The sequence below is a fragment of the Caenorhabditis elegans genome, chromosome I (genome assembly GCF_000002985.6).
Source record: "Caenorhabditis elegans chromosome I".
NCBI lineage: Eukaryota > Metazoa > Nematoda > Chromadorea > Rhabditida > Rhabditidae > Caenorhabditis > Caenorhabditis elegans.
This window is the reverse complement of record NC_003279.8, coordinates 3,351,024-3,374,474: the sequence shown is the minus strand read 5'-3', so window position 1 is coordinate 3,374,474 and position 23,451 is coordinate 3,351,024. Positions and strand designations below refer to the sequence as shown.

Below are 23,451 nucleotides of genomic sequence, written 5' to 3'. Positions count from 1 at the left end.
CCACCCACCCCTGCTTTGAATATAATATTTTATCGATTGATAATTTGCTTCCGTAAATCGACACATGTGCTACAGTAGTCATTTAAAGAATTACTGTAGTTTTCGCTTTGAGATATTTTGCGCGTCAAATATGTTGCTCAATGCGCATTTTCAGAATTCAGTGTTCCCGTAATAGTAGCGTTATCAATTTTCCGGTTTTCACAAAAAAAAGAAACATTTTTGCAGAAAAATTGTATTTTTTTTAATGAGAATGTATCGATTTTCGGGATATAGATCAAATGTCCATGACGTTAATCGATTTTTTCGTTCCATTTTTTTAAATACCGAAGCTACAAGAAATAGCGATTTTTTCCAAACAAAATTACTGATTTCTCTCGGATTTTTGATAAAAATACCAAATTATTGAATTTTCTTACAAAATTATCCATTTTTCAAAAAAAAAATTCTTTCAAGTTTCCGAGCCGAATCGATATGCAATCTGATGTCAATGAATATCATATTCATTATAATTGTTCCTTTTCGTTCCCTTCGATTCTGCAGTCTCTCCTATATAATAAATTCAACAACAACTCGATTAATTATTTATTTTTTGTCAAAACTAGGTTTACGTGATAAATTATGAATGGGAACAATAAACGAATATCAGTTAATTTTTTTGATGTGGAATTCATAATTGAGATCGATTTCAAATTTGGCGTCTTCGGTTTCATATTTGATTGCAGTCCTTGCCCTAGGGTCGAATACATAGCTCGGATCGAAAACTTTTCCCAATTCGGTAAAATTATTGAACTTAGCATAGAAAGTTCCTTCTTCGAAAATGGCTGATTTTGTGAGAATCTGAAGAAACAAAAATTATATATATTGATTGGCATATGTATGGTTAAACTCACATCTCGGACTTTAATCGCATCATCAACTGTGAAAGACTCTAAACCAGCACTGAAACATCTTAAATGGAAGTATTCGTCGACTTCAATCGGTAGACGAGAAAAACATTCCGATTTGATCACTTTTGCGTTTTTCCATTGCTCAAGATCGACTAGATCCTCAATTAACTCGTATTCTTCACTCCAATTATGTCGATTAGAAGGCTTTTAACGTGAAATTCAGCGTTAAATGAATTGAAAGCTCTCTCGATTTTACTGGAAACAGCGATTTTCAATCGTTGTGTGGTGCCATACGAGATGTCATCATCCTGAGCCCATCCACGACAATCATTTTTAACTTGAAAGTCGTTTAATGGATATTTCGGATTTAGCATGAATGGAGCAGCATCGTTCAGTGCAACAGTCACAAAATCTTCACCATCGATTGATCCAGATCGTTGCTCAAAGCTCACGCAAGTGTCAAAATGTAGAAGAGTGTAATCAACTCGAATATTTTCTTCTTCAAGCATCAGCCATGCTTTATTAATATCCACATGCAATTCGATCCATTTAAAACCATGATTTCTTGATAAAAGCATACTTCTCAGTTTTTGAGACACTTTTTGAAGAACGAGTCTGCAAAAAAAATCAGATATTCAATTTGAAGGTGGACTACACTCTGTGGGGAAACTGCTTTAAAACACGTCTATGGGGTCACAATGACCAAATATCATGATAAAAACATTTAAAAAAATTTTCTAGACTTTATATAAATTGAAAAAATCTCAGTTTTCTCCTAATTCCTATTTGAATTTCCGCCAATTGAACTCGTTCGTTGGAGCGCGCCAGTATTTTTTTTATTAATTTTCATTATTTCACTGATTTTCTTTGTTTTTTGGGGGTTTTTATTCGGAAAATGAAAGAAATAAAAAAATGAAAGAAAAAACTTTCCTTTTCCGAATAGAAACCCCCAAAAAACGAAGAAAATCAGTGAAATAATGAAAAAAAAATTAATGAAAACAATGCAAGCGCGCTCCAACGAACGAGTTCAATTGGCGGAAATTCAAATAGGAATTAGGGGAAAACTGAGATTTTTTCAATTTTCAAAAAATCATATAAAATCTAGAAAACTTTTTAAAAATGTTTTTATCATGATATTCGGTCATTGTGGTCCCATAGGCGTGTGTTAAAGCAATTTCCCCACAAGGTGTAGTCCACTTTTTAAAAATTATTTGATTTTACCACGTGGTGCCAGATTGTCCCATTACGGTTTGATCTACAAAAAATGCGGTAATTTTTTTGCCCAAAAATTGTGACGACAGCACGTTCTTAACCATGCGAAATCAGTTAAGAACTCTGCGTCTCTTCTCCCGCATTTCTTGTAGATCAACGTAGATCAAGCCGAAATGAGACACTCTGACACCACGTGTTTTACCTTTCAACAGGCTTCACATGGTCCAGAATTACATGAATAACTGAGATTGGGATGTCAGAAAATGAGAGAATTTTCGGCTTTTTCCAGTTGATATCCTTCTCGTACTTGATATTCTCATCGAACTCTGCCATTCCTTTTTCAAACCGGCTAAACCAGAAATAAAACTCCTGGCATTCAATGATTTCCTCCCAACTACTTTGCAAAAACTTTCGTAAGCTTCGAACGCTGTTTTTTTCTGGAGAAATTCGTAGAGAATACATCCATGGATCATTTTTCTGTTGGTACGAAGAGTATCGAGACTTTTCATGAAATCTCTGCAATAATATTTATTTTGAGATTTTATTATGTAAGTTTTTGAGTAACATACGATTTCTCGGAACAAGGCGTCTTGATAATTTCCGACATTTTTTGCAGATTCTGAAAAATAATGATTTTTTTGAAAAAAGGGATTATTCTCTTTGGTAAGAAAAGAAGAAAGAGAAAGCTTTCTAGAATAAAAGTTCCTAAAGCGATTTTTAAAAAACGCAAAAAAAGTTTTTAAAAAGTTTGCGCGTCTAATTGGGCAAGTACGCAAAGTGTGTTGTGTGTTGCGTACTTTCCCAACTACAGTAGTTTCTCTAAAAATTTCAAATTAAAAATTCCTTCAAATTTCAAGAAAGAAACAGCGATATTCCTGGAAAAGTAATTTGTAACTGAAAAAAACAGGCAAAAATTTCGTAGAAAAAAAATAGAACAAATTTTCATGTAAGCATCAACAAAACAGGTTCAGGCATTAAAATACAAAAAAGTTTATTTATCGATTGGCGGCTGAACAGCTACGTCGAGCACTTCGAAGACTCTCGGGTGCCATTCCTTTCCGAATACAGTTGGATTGGAACGAATAGAATTGCAGAGATTGATTGCATCTGGATATTTCAGAAGAACTATGGCGCTTCTCAAGTTATTTCCCTTGTAATCGTAAAGAAGTTGAAAATCTGACAACTTGAACTCATTGCGAAGCTTTTCCTTAAAAAAAAACTCTAAATTATTTTCAGAAAAATTAAATCGAAGGATCACCTCAAGCTGCTCGGTGCTCCAATCTGGAAGTTTTTCCACGAACAACTTCACTTCCGAATTCTTGTGCTTCTCTGCGTCACGTGTACGCATATACATCATTTTGACGGCACGCCACGTGTTGCCAGCGAACCAATCACGAGCACCATTCATTTGGTTCTTCAGAACACACATTGTTCCGGAGCCTAAACGTTTGCCCTCGCTATTGTAGTGAACTTGGAAGTGGGAAGCGTTGAACAAGGCGTAGAATCCCTGAAAAAAACGTTTTTTTTGAGAAAATGAAGATTAAAAAAAGAAATTACAGAAGCAATTGTCTCATTGAAATGGGGGCCAATAAAAGCCTCTGGCAAGAACATAGTGTGCTTCTTCTGCGTGTCAAGTTGAGCTCGTCTCTCCTTTAGCTTCTCGGTAGCTAACTTGATGCGTGCCAGTGGATCCTGTAATTTTTGTAGTTTTTTGAAGCCAGTTGTCAATGGAAATGCTAGAAATTTCAGCTTCAATGTGCCAAGATGAAGCCTAAAAAATAAAAGAAGCAGAGTTTTTGAAAAAAAAAATTGCCTTAAATTAAATAACAGTGAAGAAAAAATTGAAAATTATAGAATTCTTATGATTTTTCTTGAATTTCCGCGCAAATTAATGCACTAGTTTCTATATTTTCGCGTTTTCCAGCTATAATTATTGGTTTTTCTTTTGTTCACTTTGATATTTGATGTGAAACACCTTTTTTTTTTAATTTTTCAGGAATTTTCCGTGAAAAAAACTTGATAATCAGGAAGAAATTAGAAAGAAAAATTAAAAATTGGCATAAAAATCTATAATTTCACATGAATTAAATTTTTTTTACGGAATAATGTCTGAAAATTGAAAAGAAAAGAGCGTTATACATTGAATATTTTTTAAAAAAATCAAGAAAAACCAATTGGTGTAGCCGGAAAAATCTCATTTAGCCTTTTGATCTTTGGAAAATTGAAAAAAAAATAATTAAAAATTTAGATAATTTTACAATTTTTTTACAGTTATAATATTCTAGAAGGGGCAAATAATACTATATAGACGTTTCAAATTAATTTTTAATTCATATTTTTCTGAAAATAATTCAATTTGCAAGGAATTTGCAGTAAAACCTACAAAATTCAATTGTTTTTTCAAAGATAAAATATTTAAAATGAATTTGAAACGTGTCTAAAAGGGATTTTCGTCTTCTAGAATTAAATTCTGAGGCTTCATTGAGAGCAGGAGGAGGAGCTCCCTACTTTTTGCTGAATCTCCACAACCGGCGACAGAATTTTATGAATAGTCGGCGAATCCATTTTCGGAAAGCTCGCGCACTTTCTCAGCGACGGCTCCCTGGGTTCAGACGGGACAAGAGTCACGTTTGGGACCTGAAAATCGGCAGTTTTGGAAATAAATGAATTATTTATCAAGAATACGTGGTTCTGAATCTTTTTCACGACTGGAGAATTTCTGGCAGCTGCAGGCGAGCAAGCCAGTGGAGTTGGCATCGCGGGAATCTGAAAAATTACAGTTTTTTGTCAAAATTTGACCTTTTTCAGGCCAATTTGGGGTTTTCAGTAACCTCTGGGGTTTTGAGATTGCGAAGTTCAAAGCTATAGCCTTCTGGAGTAGTGGAAGATTTTGGATTCTGAAAATGATATCCATTTTCATGAAAAATTCGGGATTTTCTCACCACAACATCATTCTGCAACTCCTCAAGAACCTGCTGAACGGTCGGTTCTGGCGTGCGACTTTCCAGCACAAGAAGTGACGCTTCTGGAGATTCACCCTTGTTCTGCATCCTCAGCTTCATCTCAGCTTCCAGTTTTTTCGCCTGTGGCGTCGTTTGAACCATAATCATACGAGTGTTCCCGTTCCCAACGAAAGAATTCATTTTCGGGACATTTTGTGGAGCTGGTGGTGGCGGTTTCGACGATGCAGAGAGTCGACGAGTTGACACTTTTATTGCTTCATGCTTGGGTTTTTTTGGTTTTTGGGGGTTTCCCGAATTCCTTTTGGATGAAGTGTCAGCTTTTTGAGCTGCTGCGTTGACGGTTTTCTTTTTTTGCGAATTATCGGATTCCTGTTTTTCTTTATTAGCGCCCGGACCGAGCTTTCGAACTGTTACTGATCGTGTAACTCGTCCATCCGGCTGAAAATATTTAAAATATATATTTTAAATTTTAAATTTTAAAATGACAAATTGCCAAAAATCAAAGGTTTTTAATGATTACCTTCGGCGGTTTCGCATCCGCTGATTGATTCATTTTGTGAATCTGCAATCAAAAATATCGATTTTAATCTGAAAACTGGACGGAAAATAGGGGAAAAATTTCGAAAATAAATAGGAAAAAATTGTTTTCAAATAAACAACAACTACGGTAGCACATTGCGGAGTGGCGGTGTTTGCGTACTTTTTCAAATTTGCGCGCGAAAATTTGAGTTTTTTCGCCATTTTTTGCGGGAATTTTTGGATTTTCTTTTGTTTTGCTCGCTTTTTTCAGTTTTTCAAAGTCATTTCTTCATTTTTCTTCAAATTTACCTCTCCTCTATTTAAAAAAAGTTAAAATTTTCAGATGCGCTCCCTGACACTCGCCGTTCTCACGATCACAGCCTGTGCTGCCGCTTCGACTGCAAAATCCGTGCACCACGAGCCTCATCGGTTGGACGACAAGGATTCGGTTGAGCAGGTGATCAGTGAGGCGCTGAAGGATATCGATGCATCGAAGAAGATGATTCGAATGACTGTGACGATGTAGGTTTCTTGTTTTTATTTTTGTTTTTATCTTTTCCTATTTCAATAAAAAAAACATTTTCAGGAACGACACTGCCGACGATTCCGCTTCGAACTTCTTCCGCGACTTCGAGGACACCTTCAGCGGGATGTTCAACGCCATTCAGAACACCCACGTACCATTCTTCAGCAGCAGTGAAAGTTCGCTGTCTCCAGTCGCCCCAAAGACCAACCAAACCACCGAAGATCTCTTGACACGTACACGAAACGAGCTCCAGGCGGATATCGACAGTCTCCGCGGACACATCGTCTATCTCCAGGCCGACGTTCGTGATTGGATCCTTTCCAACGAGAATAGTCAGTTCAAGTCTGTGCTTCTCGGTGCAATGTCCGCCATCGTCGTGCTCATCGCATACACTGTCATTTGCAAGTGCTGTCGCAGGTAATAATTTCGTTTTTTGACGATTTTTATTTTAATTTCTGTTTTTCCAGACGCTCTCGCCTCAACCATCTCGCCGCTTTCGTCAATGATGGATGCTCTGCCCAGGATTCTGAATCGCTTCTTCCAACCAAAAACACCAAACGCCCACGCAACTATCCATCGAACAGCGACGAGGATATCTAAATTATCTGTCACAATTCTCTCTTCTCACCCCACATTATTGCCCCTAACCTTCATATATTCTAACCTATTTTGCATATTTCGCATCCAGTGACGTCACCATTCCATGTAAATAAATCTAGTCGTCTCCTACACTACACGAGTATTCAGAATTCCACAAAATGGCCTATCATTCAAATTTAGTGTCGAAACATGGGAAAGTAGTAGATTTATCTGAAAATAAGTTTTTTTTTCCAGTTGATAACTTTGAAAAAGTGCAGTAACGTTCCCAATTTCGGAAATTTGGCACTTTTTCAACGGTTTCTTGAATTAAATGCGTATCGTAATTTCAAAATGCCTTCTTAAAGACGCACGGATTCATTCAGATGGGTCTCGACGCGCAAAAAGTTTATGGTAGTTTTTTTTGCGGCTGCTTTTACATCAAGTTTCCATGCATTTTTCCATAAAATCGCTTCGCTTTCTAATCATTTTTCTGTTAAAAATTGTTTTAAATCAGTTTTCGAGTGCAAGTAATTTTTTTGGGGGCAGATAGCTCAGTCGGTAGTGGTGGCCGCTAGCAGTCTGGAGGTCACGAGTTCAAGTCCGGCCTCACCCCCTAGGTTCACCCAGCCTCTATTGGGAAGTGGAGCAATCCACGACTGGATTATCGGCCACAGTCCCCGGCTAGGACGTGGCTTAAATTACAGCCCAGAGGGATCACCACCAGGCAGTGTACCTGAATCCCAGATCCGCAGTGCATAGCACTTGAAGAACGGATCGTCCTTTAATCCTTTTAATCCTTAAAGTTAAAACAATTGAAATGGAAAAATTGAAACAAAACGATGGTGGTTTTATTGAAAAAGCAGAAAATAGACTACCATAAACTTTTGGCAAACCCTCATTTACTAGCATGCTCATTTACTTGAACGCTCAATTCCTAACGATGGCTCAATCCCTTTGACTCTCATTCACAAATGTTTTCACTTTCGCTCGTTTACTAATGCCTGATTCCTTTTGAAATATCATTTACTAACTTAAAATAACACTTTTACTCATTCGCAGAAAAAATAAATCACAAAAACAAGAAAACGTGATTCCACTTAAGTATATTGTTAAGTGAGAGATAGTATAGGAAAGTGAGAGGGTGCAGAGAAAAGATTTTCAGACCGGCTACATCTAAAATTATTGTAGGGGCTTACTTTGAAGGTAGTCTTTCAAATGACATAAGTTTCGTTTGGAAGTTAGGAACAGGGCTGGGACTTTTTCGAAATTCCATTTTCGAAAACGAAAAAAAAAATCATTTTTTTTTGATTTACCGATAGAATATTAAAATTAAGCAAAAATGCCACTATTTGAACAAAAATCCATTTCAAAACTCGAGCCCGTAAATCGACACTACAGTAGTCATTTAAAGAATTACAGTAGTTTTCGCTACGAGATATTTTGCGCGTCAAATATGTTGCGCAATACGCATTCTTAGAATTTTTTGTTCCCGTAATATTTTTTTCGGATACTTTTAAAGTTTTTGGGTGGAGTGTTTCCGTAATACACTTTTAACCAACCGGGAGCAATTCCCAACATTATTTTAGCAAAGAAAACAATTCATTCGAAAAATAAATTGACGTGGCCGACGTGAATTTACGAGGCCCCACCAAAACAGGATGCACCAAAACAGGATGCAGGGGCGGGACCTATTCGCAACCACCGCACACTTTTCGCAAGCCTCGCACGTTTTTTTTGAAAAAATGCAACAATATCATGGAAAAAACGTGCGAGGCTTGCGAAAAAAGTGTGCGGTGGTTGCGAAATAGGCCCGCCCCTACTCACGCGTGGCCACGTGGCACACGTGGCACACTTAGCGATTGAAATAAACAAATTATAACTTAAATTAGTTTGTCAAATCGGTTTCTCTCCGACACACGCGTCACACAAAAATGCGTATTTTGCGTATTTTGTTTTCATTGGTAATCTTCGGATTAATAGTTCATGTATTGGTGAGTTTTTTAGACATCCTTCGATTTTTCTAGACCATAATGTTTCACCATTTTTCAGCCAACAACCACCACACCAAATGTGCCTGTTTCCGCCGCTACGAACACTTCAAACGTGACCGCTCCTGCCGGCAATTCGACAAAAAGTCCTAATGCGACCGCTCCTGCCGGCAATTCGACGAAAAATGTAAACGTGACCGCTCCTGCCGCCAATACGACGCAGCTGGCTCTTGTGAGCTCGGCGAGCCCTCAAACCTGCAAAAATGGAAACGGCACACACTGCCCGTCATGTGCATACACGATCAATGTTCACAAGGACACGCCGAAGTACATCGGATATGGCATCCTGATCGCCTTCGTCATTTTCCACATTTTTTTGTATTTCTACCTCGAGGATCAGAAGGCGAGGGTAAGTGAAATTTTGCCAGTGGCCTAGCTTTTTATTGATTTAAGTTATATTTAATGAAAAGCGAATTGCGTACTCCACGTGGACAACTTTCAACATACGAAACCTTCTTTTTAGGAGCAGAAGAAATATTTTGAGGAGCTCATCGCTGAGCAGATGGCGGCTAGGAAGCGAGAAGAACAAGACGATCAGCAGCACGAGGATGAGGAAGAAGATGAGAGGAGAGGAACGCCGAGAGCGGTTGGCTTATGGAATTGCCGCGAATCCGGTACGTTTTATTATCGATTTTTTTGCAACGTGGCCTAGAAAAAGCGAGAGCTCGGCCAAGATCTTTGAAGGTGGCCGAGTTTTCGCATTTCGCGGCCACGACGTAAAAACGGAATTATTAGAAATGAAAGAGCATTGAAAAAACGCAGTTTTAAATTTCAGTATGTGGTAGCAGAGAGCAAGACTTCCAATGGAAACGTCACAAAAGTGATGGAGAAACGACGATCCGCGGTGGCCCCGCCCATCACACCAGCCCTCGGAGCAGGCTCGATCAACGGACCATACGAGAGTCGGACCAAGACCGCTCAAAAGGAAGAAGCAATAAGCTGTCACTTGCAAGTGATCGCCGACAATTGGGGACGTGGAAAGGAGCTCATTTCGCTCATCAATGATTTGGATCTCCCTGCGCCGCTGGTGACGACAGAGGAAAAGGCACGGTACGCTTTGGAGCTCGTGCAACATCATGTGGAGAAAATGACCGAGCAGAAGGTTTTCCTGCACGGATATCTTGATGATGGACCGCCGTTCGTTTGCTCATCGGATACCTTGGCGAAGGAGATCTTCAGCGATGCCCGTCTTGAGCTGAAGCTTGAATTGACGTCACCGGTGCACATGAAGATGGACGTGTTCTCTGTGAAATTGGAGCCACAACAGAAGACAGTTCTGCCAGAACCCACCAAGGAAACGCCGAAAACCGACGCTCTACTCACACCGGGATCTCATGTAAGTTTGAAGGCACACGCTGGGTCTCACAACGATTTTTGTTTTCAGATTAAGGGAAGATCAATGGCGGCTGAATCGTCGAAGCGCAAAGCCCCGAAGCTGTCCACTGATTTGACGAACTTGGTCCCACTGCTCCACCAAGCTCAGATGCTTCCAGTCACCGAAAAGGCCACCAAGGAGAAGCTCCAGACTCCAGTTAGCTTAAATCGCATGATCTTTTTATCTAAAATTTCAAATTTTCAGAAGCAATCGCCAATGCCAGGCACCCCGGAAAATACGACGCTCCCACCGTCCTTGATTAAGAAGAAGAAGAAGGAGTCGACATCGGAACAAGCAGCGCCGGAAGCGGTCGTCACTGTGGACAAGCCACACGATTGAAGTTCTTCTGAGCCCCCACCGCCTCTCAGCTTACTTGTGATTTTCCCCCGTTTTTAGGTCCTTTATTTTTTCTATGGAGCCCCATTTCCCCACAATTGTATTATTTATGACCTCGTATAGTCCCAATCATTTTTCAAACTCCCCGTCCGTATTTATTTCCCCACACAATTTCACTTTTATCACTTTTCTCTGACAATAAATTTTTTTTGTCAAATTTTGTTTCTCTTTCGACATCAAGGAACTTTCAGTTTAATGATTTAGTGATTTAGTGGGTTACTGTAGCTCTTAAAGGCGCACTCATTTTTTTACGGGCGAAATTCAGGTGTTTCTAGGAAGTCTGTTTGCCATCATATTTTATCAGATTTTTTTGGCCGAAAAAATTGTTAGTCGATGCACCATGAGTTTTGTTCTCGATGTTCTTCATTTTTGTGGGATTTTCTGCAAATGCAGAAAATTTGTCGATGCACCATGAGTTATTCTCCTGAATTTTCGTCGTTTTGAAGGTTTTTTCGATGCAATATGAGCTTCTCAGTGTTTTTAACATATTTTTTTATATATATTTCTAAAGAGATTTTTGTTGTACTATCCATTATATAAAGATAATGTTCAAACTTTATATAAATCGGATTTTCGAAAAAAAAAGAAACAGCGGAGATCAAATAATTTATGAGTTTCTTGGGAACAAGAGACTGTCATCATCGTCTGGTACAGTGTCGACAACGATCGGACACGGTGGCGGGCTATTCGAATTGTCATCGAAAACGGAGAGGATGGCCGCCTCGTGAACTTCTCCATCGCCAGAGTCTTCAAGGAAATCCTGTGGGAAGCTGGAAAGCAGATCTCCATTGGCCGGAAAAAATTCCCGCATTTTTTGTAGATCAAACTGCAATGAGACTTTCTGACACCACATGAGGAAGGCTATTTTTTTGGCGAAAAAATCCCGAAATTTACAATTTCTGACATTTTTTTATTTACTAGAGATCGATTTTTAAACGAATTTCAGGAATCTCTTTTACAAATCTATGTTTTCCTTTTTCTTTGAAAAATCGATACATAGTGTTCTGTAGTTCTTAAAGGCGCGGCCTCAAAAAATATTTCGTTCGTGGTAAGACCCCTACCGCTTCAGTCATCTCAACGTCCTGCGATATTTTCGATTCCTTCCTACGTTGCATCTCGTGTTCTTCGGTTGTCTGGAATTAAAATAAAAATTTTGAAAAAAATTTCAAAAATCGTTTTTTATTCTAAAATTAAAAATACATAATTTTGTTCCAAAAAAAGTTTCTAAACTACTTTTTTCTTAAGAAGAATACCTAAAAAAATCAAAATTCGCAAAAATTAGTTTTTTCTCAAAGATTTAAAAACAGTATAGTTCTAAAAAAATTTCTCAAAAAAAATGTTTTCCCAAAAGACAGTTTTTTTTTAATTAAAAAAAACATTTTTCGAGAGGTGTTCAAATTTTGGAGAGACTGTTTTTTGAAAAATTTCAGAGAAAAACTTTTTTTTTCATTTTTCTCAAAATTTTCTCCTTCTAAAACTTCAAATTTTCTCACAAGAATTCGATGTCCCGGTGGCATTTCAGGCCACTCATCATCTGCATCATCTTCCCCAATCAGACGCTTTTTCTTTCCCTCGGAAATCCGTTTGTGTCGTCTCTCCATCTTTTTCTTCAGAAATTCGCCGTCGACGAACGGGCGGTATCTGTATGGAAAATAGAATGTCGAATGTAATGTGTCTCAAGAAATATTTATTGATTCAATAATATTTTGTCTCGATTTCAGGGGTTAGCACGAAAATTGGTATAGATTTTACAAGATAATTCAAAAATAATATGGGAATGAGATGAGAGAACATGATATTGAACACGTGTATCGGGGTGGGGAGTGATTAAAGCTCGTCGGCTTTTGGGTCTTGGATTGTTAGCTTGGATTCGTAGTATCTGATAACTTGGCTCGGAAAGCTGAAATTTAGAGCTCTTTTAAATGCCAAATTGAGGTTCGCTTCCTAACTAAAAACTCTAGCGCCGATGGGGATTTCAGTTTTAAATACGCAGAATAGTCAGAAAAATTTTGAATGTTTGAATTACCGCGCCATGGTTTTTATCAATTTAAACGCAATTGTTCCGTTTTTCCTCGAATTTCTCAGTGAAAAAGTCCAATTTTTCATATTTTTTGTGGTATTTCGGTATTTCGGCACTTATGTGCAGTACATCCGGCATATTTTAGAGTGAAATCCCCATCGACGCCTATCACGAGACCACAAGATTCTGAAAGAAGATTTTACGGTTCTTAGACCATATGTTGCCTCAAAAGCTTTTTTGTTGGCAAATACTTATTTAATTCTCTCTCATTGACTTACTTTGCTCATTAACTCACTTTTTCAAAAAAGATGCATATGTAAATAATATGATAGGACGTTTCTTTGTTCAGAGCTCCAAAGAATGTTGGGCTGGCTTACCGAAAGTATTGAATTTGGCTAGAAATTTATTCAAGCAGGAAATACAACTTTTTTCTGCAATATCTAATAGTAAGAAATTTTTGATGATACTTGAAAATTTTTGTTTTTTTTGTTTTGAAAACAATTTCCGATGTCGAAATTTTTTCAAACTTTTTATTCGAAAACTTTTCACAAGTTACCATATATTCTTTATTAGTGCTGCATCTCCAGTAGTACTGCAGTCTCTAATAGTGCTGGATTCGAAAAGCGCCTTGAAATTAGTGTTACATGCAGCACTGATAGAGAATATACGGTAATCAGATATTAGTCAAAAAGTGCATAATTAGTTATTTCTTCAATTAAAATGTTCAAAACACGATTTCAGATTAAAAATTGAGCTACAGTAGAATCCTTATTTTCGAAAAAGGCATTAAGTTCTAAATCCTATATATAACTCAGCGGAAAAAAGTATGTTTTAATGACCAATTAACAAATCGTTTGAACAAGGAAACGTCCTGTCATAAAATGAATGAATCTATTTTGACGTAAAAGAGTCGTTTAATTTTTATCCAAAACTGAGAACTGTTGCATTTTTTGTTCTTAAAATTGATATTCAGTAATAAGTTTGAGGAGAAAATAATTGATTTTTCAATACTATCCACACCGGAGAGCAAAATTTCGGCGATAGTTCCAAAAAAAAAAAAGAGAAAAAACCAAGTTTAAATAAAGTCGTTATATTTTCGTTTTTCGAACACTTTCGAAAACGAAAACGAAAAAATTCATTTTCGTCAAAACCCCGAAAATAACGAAAAAACGAAAACGCGAAAACGAAAAAGTCCCAGCCCTGGTTAGGAATACTTCCCTTGTTAAAAATTTGGCGAGTTGGATTAGAAATGCATCATATGAGAAAGAAGGGGTGTCTGATTTGAACTGGGTATTCTTTGGGTAATCTGGCCAATTGTGTAAAAAAGGAAAATTCTAAATTCCAACAAGATCAGAAGAGAGCAGTGCAAGAATAGGGAATATCGAGGAATTGTCAAATGGGAAGGCTACAAGTTATTACTGGGAATGGTTCAAGTGGGGAAGCGCATGGATAAGACACTTGCTGATATAAGCATAAGGATAAGGTGGCACGTAGAAGGTGGTACTGGAGGTAGACCAATTGATTTGTGGGGAATTAAGGTCACCAGCGTGCGATTGAGAGTGCTATAGGGGTTACATTGAAAATTCATAAATCTCTTGAAAGTAATTTTTTTTGACATGTCTTTCAGAAACTTTGTAGTAAATTTTAAGCTCTTTTAGAATATACCAACAATATTTCAGTAGGTACAAGAAGCTTCACGTAGTTACAGAAATAGTACATTTTCAGCCCTACCTTTTAGTGCGTATTTTATTATTTAATGAAAACTACCATTTATAGGCAAAAGTCGTTTCAATGAGAATAAAAAGTTTTTTGCCATATAAATTCATTTCAGTGAAATTTTTCACCACACAGAGGACTTTGAACGGTTTTCTGAAGTTAACATATTTGAGTCTTTAGAGTATGTTTTGAAACAAATCGTGTTTCTGGAAAAAAAAGAATATAAAAATATGCATATTATAATTCTCAAAATCATGCTTCAGGTTCATAGTCTATTAATAGTGAAAGTTTATAACATGAAAACCGGTTTTTTCTTTCATTTCAATGTACATCTGATCCAATTTTATTTGAAATGATTTTGTATTCTATTTTCAGATAAGTGAAAAGTACAGTAGCCCAAAATATACTCCGTCCTCAATTTCACATATTCGGGGCCCCGTTTGAGAGCCCGTGACGCGGTTTTCAGTTTTCTTTTTTTTTTTAGCCGATTTGTGTCGATTTACGGAGCGTCCCTCTTCAAAAACTATCTGGACCGTTAAAATTGTTTAAAATCAGTTTTCAAGTTCAAGTAAATTTTAATAAATAACTGATTTTAAACAATTTTAAAAGAAAATAAAACTGGGTGATTTTATTTAAAAAAGCAATTGCTCAAGCAAGAACGAAAGAGCAACCGCAAAAATTCAACAAAAACAGGCTACCTCTTGCGCGCCGAGACCCATCTGAATAAATTTATTTTAAAAAAATTTGAAACCTTTAAAAAATTTATTGCGTGGTTCAGATGGTTTATAGTTTATTAACAATATATTATGAGCATATATGACAGAGCATTATTGTACTTTTTAAGAATTATCCAGATAACGGACCACTGATCAATCCACCGTTCCACTCGACTTTCGATGGTTCTTCAGTTGCTGAGCGAACGACGGGAAGAATCACACTTGCAACTCCTCCAACAGGACTTAATGGTGGAAGTGCTGCCAATGGGATTACTGTTGGATCACTGATTGGACTTCCAGTTGCCGAATCGCCGTCCAACTTGTCACTGATCCACGTTTTCGATGAATCGATAATATTTCCAGAGTGTTCCTTTGTTTCGTTCCAAGCATTTGAGAAGAATTGTCCGGTGCTGAAAAAAAAATTAATATATTTTTGTGTCAAAAATACGGTACCCGGTCTCGACACGACAATTTTACATTAAATTCAAAAAGTTGTTAGCCTTTAAAGAGTACCGTAACATTTCCATCGATTTTCATAGTTTTTAAATGTTTTATTTTAGTTTTTAAAAATAAATAAATATACGTTTGTCAAAAAACCATGAAAAATCAATGAAAATTCCGCAGGGAAGAAAGTCAAAAAGTGCTACCATAAACTTTTCCCGTTGTGAGACCCATCCCATTAAACCCGTGCGCCTTTAAGGAAACTACGTAGAAAAACCTACCTATTCAAAGCTCCGCCAATCCACGTTTGCGTGCTGTTCGTAGAATTATTATCCGATTTCAGCGAGTTCCACGCATTTGACAGGAAATCTCCGGTGCTGAAATTTCAGAAAAATTCGAACTTGCGCGTAAGATATGGTGCACTTTTTCCGTGTTTGCACACAGAGTTGGTTTTTACTGCGTGGCTGCAAAAAGGGATTTTCTGAGGTTTTCTAGGCCACGTAGTAAAAACATAACTTTAAACATACCTGTCGACTTGTCCACCAATCCAAGTTTGCGTGTTATTCACAAAAGCGCCACTGGAACTATTTTCCGATTTCAAAGAATTCCAGGCATTTGAAAGAAAGTCTCCGGTGCTGAAATTAAAGCTCATGGCCTAACTTTTTCAAGGCCATCCATTTTAATTACCTGTCAACAGCGCCGCCTATCCAAGTCTGTGTGTTGTTAACAATATTCCCAGAAGTACCATTATTGCTTCCTATTGTGTTCCACGCGTTTGTCAAAAATCCTCCGGTACTGGAATTGGAGAGATTTTTAAATTATTTTTCTTGGCGGAGCAAACCTATTTAGAGCTCCGGCAATCCACGTGCTATTACCGCTTGTGTTGTTGGAACTTAAAGAATTCCAGGTATTCGAAAGGAAATCTCCGGTGCTGAAATAGAGATTCTTCTAGTGACCGTAGTCGTAGTCGTGACCTGGGGTAGGCGGCAAACGATTTTTTTCCCGACAAATTGGCAAATCAGAAAATTGCCGGAATTGAAATTTCCGGCAAATCCAAAAACTGACAAAATACCGATTTGCCGAATTTGTCGGAAAAACGGCAATTTTGGAAAATTTTGGTTTTACACGGGCATATGTTTTGGAAATTTCAGCACTTTGCCGAAAATGAAAATTTCCGGCAAACCGACAAATTGCCGGAGTTGAAACTTCCCGCAAACGTGCAAACCGGCAAGTTGCCGGAATTGAAAATTTCCGGAAAATCGGCAAACCGGCCAATTGCCCGAATTGAAATTTCCGGCACATCAGCAAACCGGCAAAATACCGGAATCAAAAATTTCCAGCAAAGAATTTTCGGAAAATTGGCGAACTGGCAAATCGGCAAACCGGCAGTTTTGCGATTTGCCGAGCAGCAATGGCTGCCCACTCCTGGGTGTCACCTACCTGTCCACCGCGCCGCCGATCCAAGTTTGAGTGTTGTTCACAAAGTTTCCGGCAGTTCCATTACAATTTCCGAGCAAATTCCAGGTGTTCGTTAGAAATCTTCCGGTGCTGAAATTATCTTTTTCTGTACAGGGAAATGTGTATATTTCAAGCCTACATGCCTGCCTATCGCCTACCTATTTAGAGCCCCACTGATCCACGTGCCATTCCCACCACCCGTTGAATTATTTGAGGTAAGCGAATTCCAGGCATTGGACAAGAAATCGCCGGTGCTGTCAAGTTTATTTTCGATGAAACTTCCGTTAGAGTTTGTGACGCCTGGAAAAATTGACCTTTTGATTAGTAAATTTCCGAGCAATGCTCGGCGAGCACAAAACTCAATTCCCATTCTGACTAACCATTAATTGTGTTGCCAATAAACGCCTTGGTGTCATTGTAGAAGTTTCCCGTCGAGTTAATAAAACTTCCAACAAGTCCTCCCATCGGCTGTGGTGTTGTCGTGAATGTGTTCATGCTCACAGGACTCGCCACATTCTGCACCTTATCACTCCCACCAAATACTGAATGCCACGTGCTGCTGATCCAATCACCGGCCTTCCAGATTATTCCTGAAATCCTGATTGTTGAGGGAAGCTCCACTTACTAGTCTCACCTGGATCTTCGGTACTCCTAGTTGATCCAGTAGTTGAAGTAAGAGGATCAACTGTTGTCAGCACCGCGTGTGGGATATCACTCTGAACTGCTGGTGGGGAAGCTGCCGACGAGCTTATGAGTGCAGCAATTATTGGAGGATTTGTGAAACTGTCCAGAGATCCACCAATTATGGAATTAGTCGGAGCAGACTGAGCTACGTGTTGAGGCGTTGGGGTTGCTGGAGAAGCCTGGGTTGCTGCTGGTGTGAAGGTGGAGGAGATTGTGGGAGGTTCAGGTGTTGTGGGCATAGTCGATGGTATCACTGTCGGGATGATAAAGATCAGCGGTCCTGTAACCATGACCGGTGGTGCGGGAGTTGTAACATCCGGGCCTCCAGAGCTTCCAGTGGTTGGAAGAGGTGCTGGAGATATCGTGGGTGTTGATGGGACAATGCTCGGAGCTGAAGACGGTGTCGTGAGCCAGAAGTTGGAAAGGGTGAAGGTTTCAGCAGTGGGTAGATCAAAAGGGGCTTCGGTGTCCATCACCGGATCTGGAATTTTATTTCTGATCTCTATTTCCAGGATAAAACTTCTTACCGTTTGTCACAAGACTGCCAGGAGTGGTCACTGGAAGAATCAAGCCAGGCGTGACAGCACCTGGATCCGCTAGCCGTATTGTAGTTGGCGATGCAGGGGTCACCGCTGGAGTGTTCGTACCCCAGACACTGACAGTTGGAGTCATTGGAGTTGTCCCAGTGGCCATAGTTCCAGGGGTGGACATTGTGACACCTGAAATAGCAGATTTAATCTAGGATAAGTTTCCACTGAATATGCTACCTGTTGCTCCAGTGCCCTGCGTGGACGGAGTCATAGCAGTTGACCCAGCAGACAAGAAAGCGCCTAAAATTAGATCAGGATTTTGAACAAGGATATTGAACCTATGATCTACCTGTCGCCTCCGTCATTGGAGTAACTACAGTACTCCCTGCTACAAGTGTGGTTAGTGTCATCCCGGTAGAACCCATAGTGCCCCCGATCGCCGGGGTTGATTGTGAGATCCCAGTTGGCATAGTGAATCCTGAAAAGGAGTTGGGAATATAAAACGGGAAAAACAAGAGATATAAGACTGACCTGTTGCTCCAGTTACAGGAGAAGCTTGTGTCACCCCGGTAGATCCCATAGGTCCCATCGTACCTAAAATTGAGTTGGAGGACTTTGAGTAGCCTGCCGGCTGCCTGAAACCTGCCTGTCTCACGCCAGCCTAATCTCCCCAATTCTGCATTATGTCGTGAAATCGAAGGCTTGGTGCTTTACAGCACACTATACAGAAAGCGCGGCTCGCGAGGCAGTCAGGCAGGCGTGTTGGCGTCTACATGGAAGTCCTAACTTTACCTCCAGTACCACCAGTAACTGGCGTAGGTGTCGTCATCCAGGTAGATCCGAGAGGCATTGTTACGCCTGGAAAGATACTTGAAAGTTTAAAATGGGCATCAAAAGAGATCTAAGATTAACCTGTCGTTTCAGTGGGTCCAGTACCACCAGTAACTGGCGTGGGTGGTGTCATCCCGGAAGATCCTACGGGCATTGTGACTCCCGTGAATGGCTGACCGGGTGCTCCAGTTGCACCCGTTCCTGGTGTGAATGGGGTGGGCTGTGTCATCAGAGTGGACAGTGTCACCCCAGTGCCTCCAGTTACTGGAGTAAGTGGTGTCATTCCTGTTGATCCCATTGGTTGCATGGTGTCTAAAATTTTGCTGGGGGGAACTTTAAATAAGATATCCGAACTGTGATGCCTACCTGTAGATCCAGTTGCTCCAGTAACGGGGGTGGATTGTGTCATTCCCATAGGCAATGTAGCACCTGTGGTGAGGGTAGATGGAGTTGATTCGGTTACACCGGGCAATGTCACACCTGAAAATGTCCATGTTACTCTGGTAAATCGATTCTGATTGACGTCGAAGTGAGTCCAATCGACGCAAATACCCGCAGTTTTGGCACACTTTGGCTTTCGATTGGACTGACTTCGACCTCGATCAGAATCGATTTACCAGAGTTAGTCGTAAAATAATACTTTCGAAAAGAAAACTAAACCTGTCTGGCCTGTGTCTCCGAATGTTGCAGCCATTGTTGGCACTGGAGGTGCTGCTGGAGCCATCGTTCCCGTTACAATACGAGATGCGTTTGGAGCATAACTAGCCGGCCAGATATAGCAGAGAGGGGTCTGTGGATACATATAGGACATGGGGATTGGTGTGGAGTCTGTGGTGTACATGGTGTCTAAAAACCAATAACCAAAAAACTATATTATTTCTTAAAGGACGTCGTCATACCAACGTCATAGAACTGGAATTGTTTCCAGAGAGGTAAGGTGGCTCCACAGTCGCCGAGTCTTTTGGCACAATACACAGTCTCTCCAGTTTCCTCGTACTCTTCGTAGGGTCTGTTGGATTCTTGACCCATTGCTATCAATTTGTGGTCCAAGCGATCTGAAATTTTTTTTTTTTTTTTTTCAAATTTCAGCCGACCAAAGTTCCCTAATCAGTGAGACTCACGAAAATAGCCAGTTTGATTATCAAACTGTTGTAGTAATTTAACCAGGCAGCTGCATGCGGTACTTTTCGAAGAAGTCAACACTTTCCCAAGAACACCTGTTTGATTATAAGTCACTAGAGATGAATCAGTGGAGGGAAGTGTGGTATAATAGTGATCCCGTTCGATTCCCGCCAACTGATTATCGTAGATGTTCAGATTGGATAAGGCTTCTGGGGGAATGTCGAAGTTTAGAGTTCCACATGTTGGTCGACTTGCCACTGAAAATTTGCAGAGTTTTGTAGTATTTAGTAGTGTCTTGTTCAAAGAAGCGCGTTTTACTACCAGACAACTCAGCGGTATACCTATAGGCGGCAAAATATTTTTTTCCGGCAAATCGGCAAATTGCCGGAATTGGAATTTTAGGCAAATCATCTAATTGCCGGAAATAAAAATTTCCGATAAATCGGCAAATTGCCGGAATTGGAATTTCCGGCAAATCGGCAAATTGCCGGAATTGAAAACTTTCGACAAATCGGTTAATTGCCGGAAATAAAAAATAAAAATTTCCGGTGAATCGGCAAACCGGCAATTTCCAATTTGCCGAATTTGTCGACAAAAAAATTTGCCCAGTGGCAAAAACTCACCAGTCGCTGTTGGCAGCTCCCAAGCATAACAAATCGGAAGAAATTCCTGATTATACCCATCATAGATAACATCCTGGTCGAAAGAGTAAGCGTGAACTGAAACATCATAATTGATTCTCTCAAAACCCCCCAACTCCTCGCTTACAAACTCCTCCGTTTGAAATTTTATAATACCGGTAAACGGGTACGGTAGCACCGCATGACCCGTTTGTGGAGACGCAGACAAATGTAGTTTTGTTGTCTTTTCTGAAAATGAGTCATATAAAATCTCACACGATCAAAGTTTCAAGAATAATATAATATTCACATGTCTAGCTGACTCACTCGTAATGGCTGGGCAGGTAGAAAGAGTGCTCTGTGTCGAAGAATAATGTTGTTGACTGGTTACCTGGAATATTAGGTTAAATCTTATACTGAAAATGGAGAAGGAACCTTGAAATGTGTCAATATACCGATTCAAAGTGACAGTACAAGTTTCAGGACACGAAGATTGATTGCTGAGCAGAATCCGAATGGAGTCGGAGATTTGATCGAATGAGTTTGATGGTGGCGATGTAGAAATTTCGTACGTGATGTGGTCATCTTCAAGGGCGTACTCGTTATTGTAGATTTGCACCGTTTCTGAGAGATGAATTGTGATGAAGTAGGCAAAAAATACGCCTGCTGTCAACTCTCAAAAAATATTTTTAAACAATTGTGCGTTAATTTTAGTGTATTGACTAGATTATAAACTTGCCGATCCGTGAGATATCTAGGTTCTGCCTAGATATTTCTAAGCCTGCTATGTAGCTACCAATGCCTATCTGTCCGCCTACAAGGTCGCCTATGCCTACATTTTGCCTACATGCATGCCTTCGGCCAAAATGCAAGTGAATTGGCGTTTAGTTCCGTTTTGAACTTGAGATAAATCGATCACAAAAGAAATTACAAATATTGTTTTAAAAAAACATAAAATAGGCGGTAGGCAGGCACCTAGGCGAGCAAGAAGTACCTATCCACTATTTCTGTTTTTTTTTGAAATTTCGAATAAAATCTGTGGAGTGGAAGGTATGAGCTAAAAAATAGGCAGGCAGGGATAAGGAAGGCACATAGTTGGGAAGGTTTAAAGTAGGCATATATTACCTACCTGCCTACGCACCTACTTTGCCTGCAGCCTAACGGCAGGTAGGTCTGAGGTAGGCACATAGGCAGGCAGGTAACTGATAAGCCTACAAGCATGATAAATACTTAACAACTCACCTAAAAGGTACCTTAATAACTCACCTAAAACATCCGTTGCAGTTAACCGAGCACTCTGACAATCCTGAGCACTTGTGGAAGCAATCAAAAAGAGCAGGGAAAGCGCAATTTCTTGCGCGGAACCCATTCAATTTGCTCTCCTATTCGTCAAAATTCCTGAAATTATATTTTTCACTTTTTCTCTCTTTTTCTAGAATTCTTATTTTCTGAAAAAAGGGGGCGGGTGGATTTAATCACTATGGTAACATGCACATAGACAGCCAAGAAATGTGATTATTTCTGGGGAAAAAAGAGAGAAAAGAGCAAGGAACACGAGGAAATTGTAAACATTAAATTCCAGCTAATCACGTTGCAAAAATGTCTGAAAAACATCACGCACGCCGCTAATTTTGCGCGTAGGATATGGTGCATTGAATACGGTGGCTGAGAAAGGGAAAACTGACAAACTGCACAGACAACTATATAGTTTGGTAGGCATTGGTAGGCATACCTTCACACCTGCCTACATGCCTGCCTGCGCCTATTTTAGTGCGATTTTGGAGTGATCTCGAAGGTTGTTGGTCAGTATTAATTTGCAAACATCAGCAAGTGTAGGTTTTGTAGGCAGGCGTAGGTAATGTTGGTAGGGGTTATAGGCAGGCACAAAGTAGGTCTAGGTCTTTTAAGCAGGCAAAACACAGGCGTAGGTATTGCAGGCAGGGACAAGACAAGCCTAGGTATTGTAGACAGGCACAAGACATACCTAAGTCTTTTAGGCAGGTACAAGGCAAGCGTAGGTCTGATAGGCAAGCAAAATTCAGTCGTAGGTATTGTAGGTAGGCCTGCTTTTCAAAAAAAAGTGTACTTAGAAAAAAATCGGGAGGCCAAAAAGTGTCGATACGTGTGTGTGTGTTCAAAAAGAGATCGGATCAAGAGGGGATTTCATAGATTCTATTTTTCAAAATTTGGATAGTCTTTGACCGAACAAAAGAGGGAATATAGTGAGACGTAATCGAAAGTGTTAGAACTTTTTTTTAACCTGTGGGATGATTGTCTAGTTTTTTGATGTACTCTCTCTCCTCTTTCTCACTCGCTCTCTGTGTGGTCATTGTTGTCTTAAATTTTGGCGCATAGTTTTTGGGCAAAAAAAGCAGGGAGACAGGCATTTGTGGATAGGCATGAGTTACCATAATATTGCCCAGATGTAAATTTTTGCGGTTTTGCAGTCTCAGAGCTCCCAATTTCATAAATTCAAAAAAGTGTGTACCTTTAAAGAGTACTGTAGTTCACAATTTCTCGTGACCTCTGGATTTTCAGATTTTTTCTAGTTGGTCTCCCGTTTCCTAAAAATGTTTACATATTACGGGAACACAAAATTCTGAGAATGCGTATTGCACAACAGATTTTACGCGAAAAATATCTCGAAGCGAAAACTACAGTAATTCTCTAAATGACTACTGTAGCGTTTGGGTCGATTTATCGGCTCGATTTTTGAAATTATTTTTTTCCATTAGTAGCAGTAATAATCCATCATCATCTTTTACTCTCTTACTCTCTTACTATCATCTCTTACTATCATCTTTTACT

The 23,451-nt window shown here is 39.4% G+C and overlaps 4 protein-coding genes and 2 pseudogenes across 8 annotated transcripts; 2 read left to right on the top strand and 4 right to left on the bottom strand.

Moving 5' to 3' along the window:
- Nucleotides 1–640: 640 nt before the first annotated feature.
- Nucleotides 641–2,706, bottom strand: fbxa-203 (annotated as a pseudogene). The gene is made up of 4 exons: nucleotides 2,669–2,706; nucleotides 2,302–2,615; nucleotides 891–1,502; nucleotides 641–837 (listed from the first exon to the last, which is right to left on the bottom strand). Coding segments are annotated over exons 1-4 (1,161 nt in total).
- A 324-nt stretch (nucleotides 2,707–3,030) lies between these two features.
- W05F2.6 (RRM domain-containing protein) lies at nucleotides 3,031–5,623 on the bottom strand (the record flags this gene model as incomplete). Of its 2 annotated transcripts, NM_058750.8 has the most annotated exons (8): nucleotides 3,031–3,306; nucleotides 3,358–3,606; nucleotides 3,657–3,791; nucleotides 4,608–4,736; nucleotides 4,785–4,865; nucleotides 4,931–4,996; nucleotides 5,042–5,500; nucleotides 5,583–5,623. In NM_058750.8, 8 exons carry the CDS (start codon nucleotides 5,613–5,615, stop codon nucleotides 3,091–3,093), a joined length of 1,368 nt encoding a protein of 455 aa, NP_491151.2. The 2 variants fall into 2 exon arrangements, with proteins under 2 accessions (NP_491151.2, NP_001300444.1); NM_001313515.3 differs by lacking the exons at nucleotides 4,608–4,736; nucleotides 4,785–4,865; nucleotides 4,931–4,996; nucleotides 5,042–5,500; nucleotides 5,583–5,623 and having other exon boundaries at nucleotides 3,091–3,306; nucleotides 3,657–3,710.
- A 301-nt stretch (nucleotides 5,624–5,924) lies between these two features.
- Nucleotides 5,925–6,835, top strand: W05F2.3 (uncharacterized protein; the record flags this gene model as incomplete). Its single annotated transcript, NM_058749.5, has 3 exons — nucleotides 5,925–6,103; nucleotides 6,168–6,524; nucleotides 6,575–6,835. 3 exons carry the CDS (start codon nucleotides 5,925–5,927, stop codon nucleotides 6,705–6,707), a joined length of 669 nt encoding a protein of 222 aa, NP_491150.1. The 3' UTR covers nucleotides 6,708–6,835.
- A 1,782-nt stretch (nucleotides 6,836–8,617) lies between these two features.
- On the top strand, nucleotides 8,618–10,448 carry enu-3.4 (annotated as a pseudogene). Its single transcript has 6 exons — nucleotides 8,618–8,677; nucleotides 8,736–9,083; nucleotides 9,198–9,348; nucleotides 9,510–10,070; nucleotides 10,119–10,265; nucleotides 10,314–10,448. Coding segments are annotated over exons 1-6 (1,402 nt in total).
- Nucleotides 10,449–10,982: 534 nt separating this feature from the next.
- W05F2.8 (AGC-kinase C-terminal domain-containing protein) lies at nucleotides 10,983–12,148 on the bottom strand (the record flags this gene model as incomplete). Of its 2 annotated transcripts, NM_001262424.3 has the most annotated exons (3): nucleotides 10,983–11,331; nucleotides 11,567–11,638; nucleotides 11,999–12,148. In NM_001262424.3, 3 exons carry the CDS (start codon nucleotides 12,104–12,106, stop codon nucleotides 11,113–11,115), a joined length of 399 nt encoding a protein of 132 aa, NP_001249353.1. The 2 variants fall into 2 exon arrangements, with proteins under 2 accessions (NP_001249353.1, NP_001300445.1); NM_001313516.1 differs by lacking the exon at nucleotides 11,999–12,148 and having other exon boundaries at nucleotides 11,113–11,331; nucleotides 11,567–11,620.
- A 2,839-nt stretch (nucleotides 12,149–14,987) lies between these two features.
- W05F2.7 (Hyphal_reg_CWP domain-containing protein) lies at nucleotides 14,988–22,041 on the bottom strand. The gene is made up of 24 exons (NM_058746.7): nucleotides 21,910–22,041; nucleotides 21,079–21,267; nucleotides 20,971–21,034; nucleotides 20,792–20,892; nucleotides 20,647–20,742; nucleotides 20,023–20,280; nucleotides 19,801–19,956; nucleotides 19,562–19,747; nucleotides 19,268–19,381; nucleotides 18,983–19,213; nucleotides 18,863–18,928; nucleotides 18,602–18,664; nucleotides 18,420–18,548; nucleotides 18,308–18,370; nucleotides 18,068–18,259; nucleotides 17,491–18,021; nucleotides 17,237–17,446; nucleotides 17,015–17,156; nucleotides 16,839–16,946; nucleotides 16,240–16,329; nucleotides 16,086–16,193; nucleotides 15,926–16,033; nucleotides 15,680–15,775; nucleotides 14,988–15,367 (listed from the first exon to the last, which is right to left on the bottom strand). The coding sequence occupies exons 1-24, from the start codon at nucleotides 22,010–22,012 to the stop codon at nucleotides 15,088–15,090; spliced, it is 3,684 nt and encodes a 1,227-aa protein (NP_491147.4). The 5' UTR covers nucleotides 22,013–22,041; the 3' UTR covers nucleotides 14,988–15,087.
- Nucleotides 22,042–23,451: the final 1,410 nt, after the last annotated feature.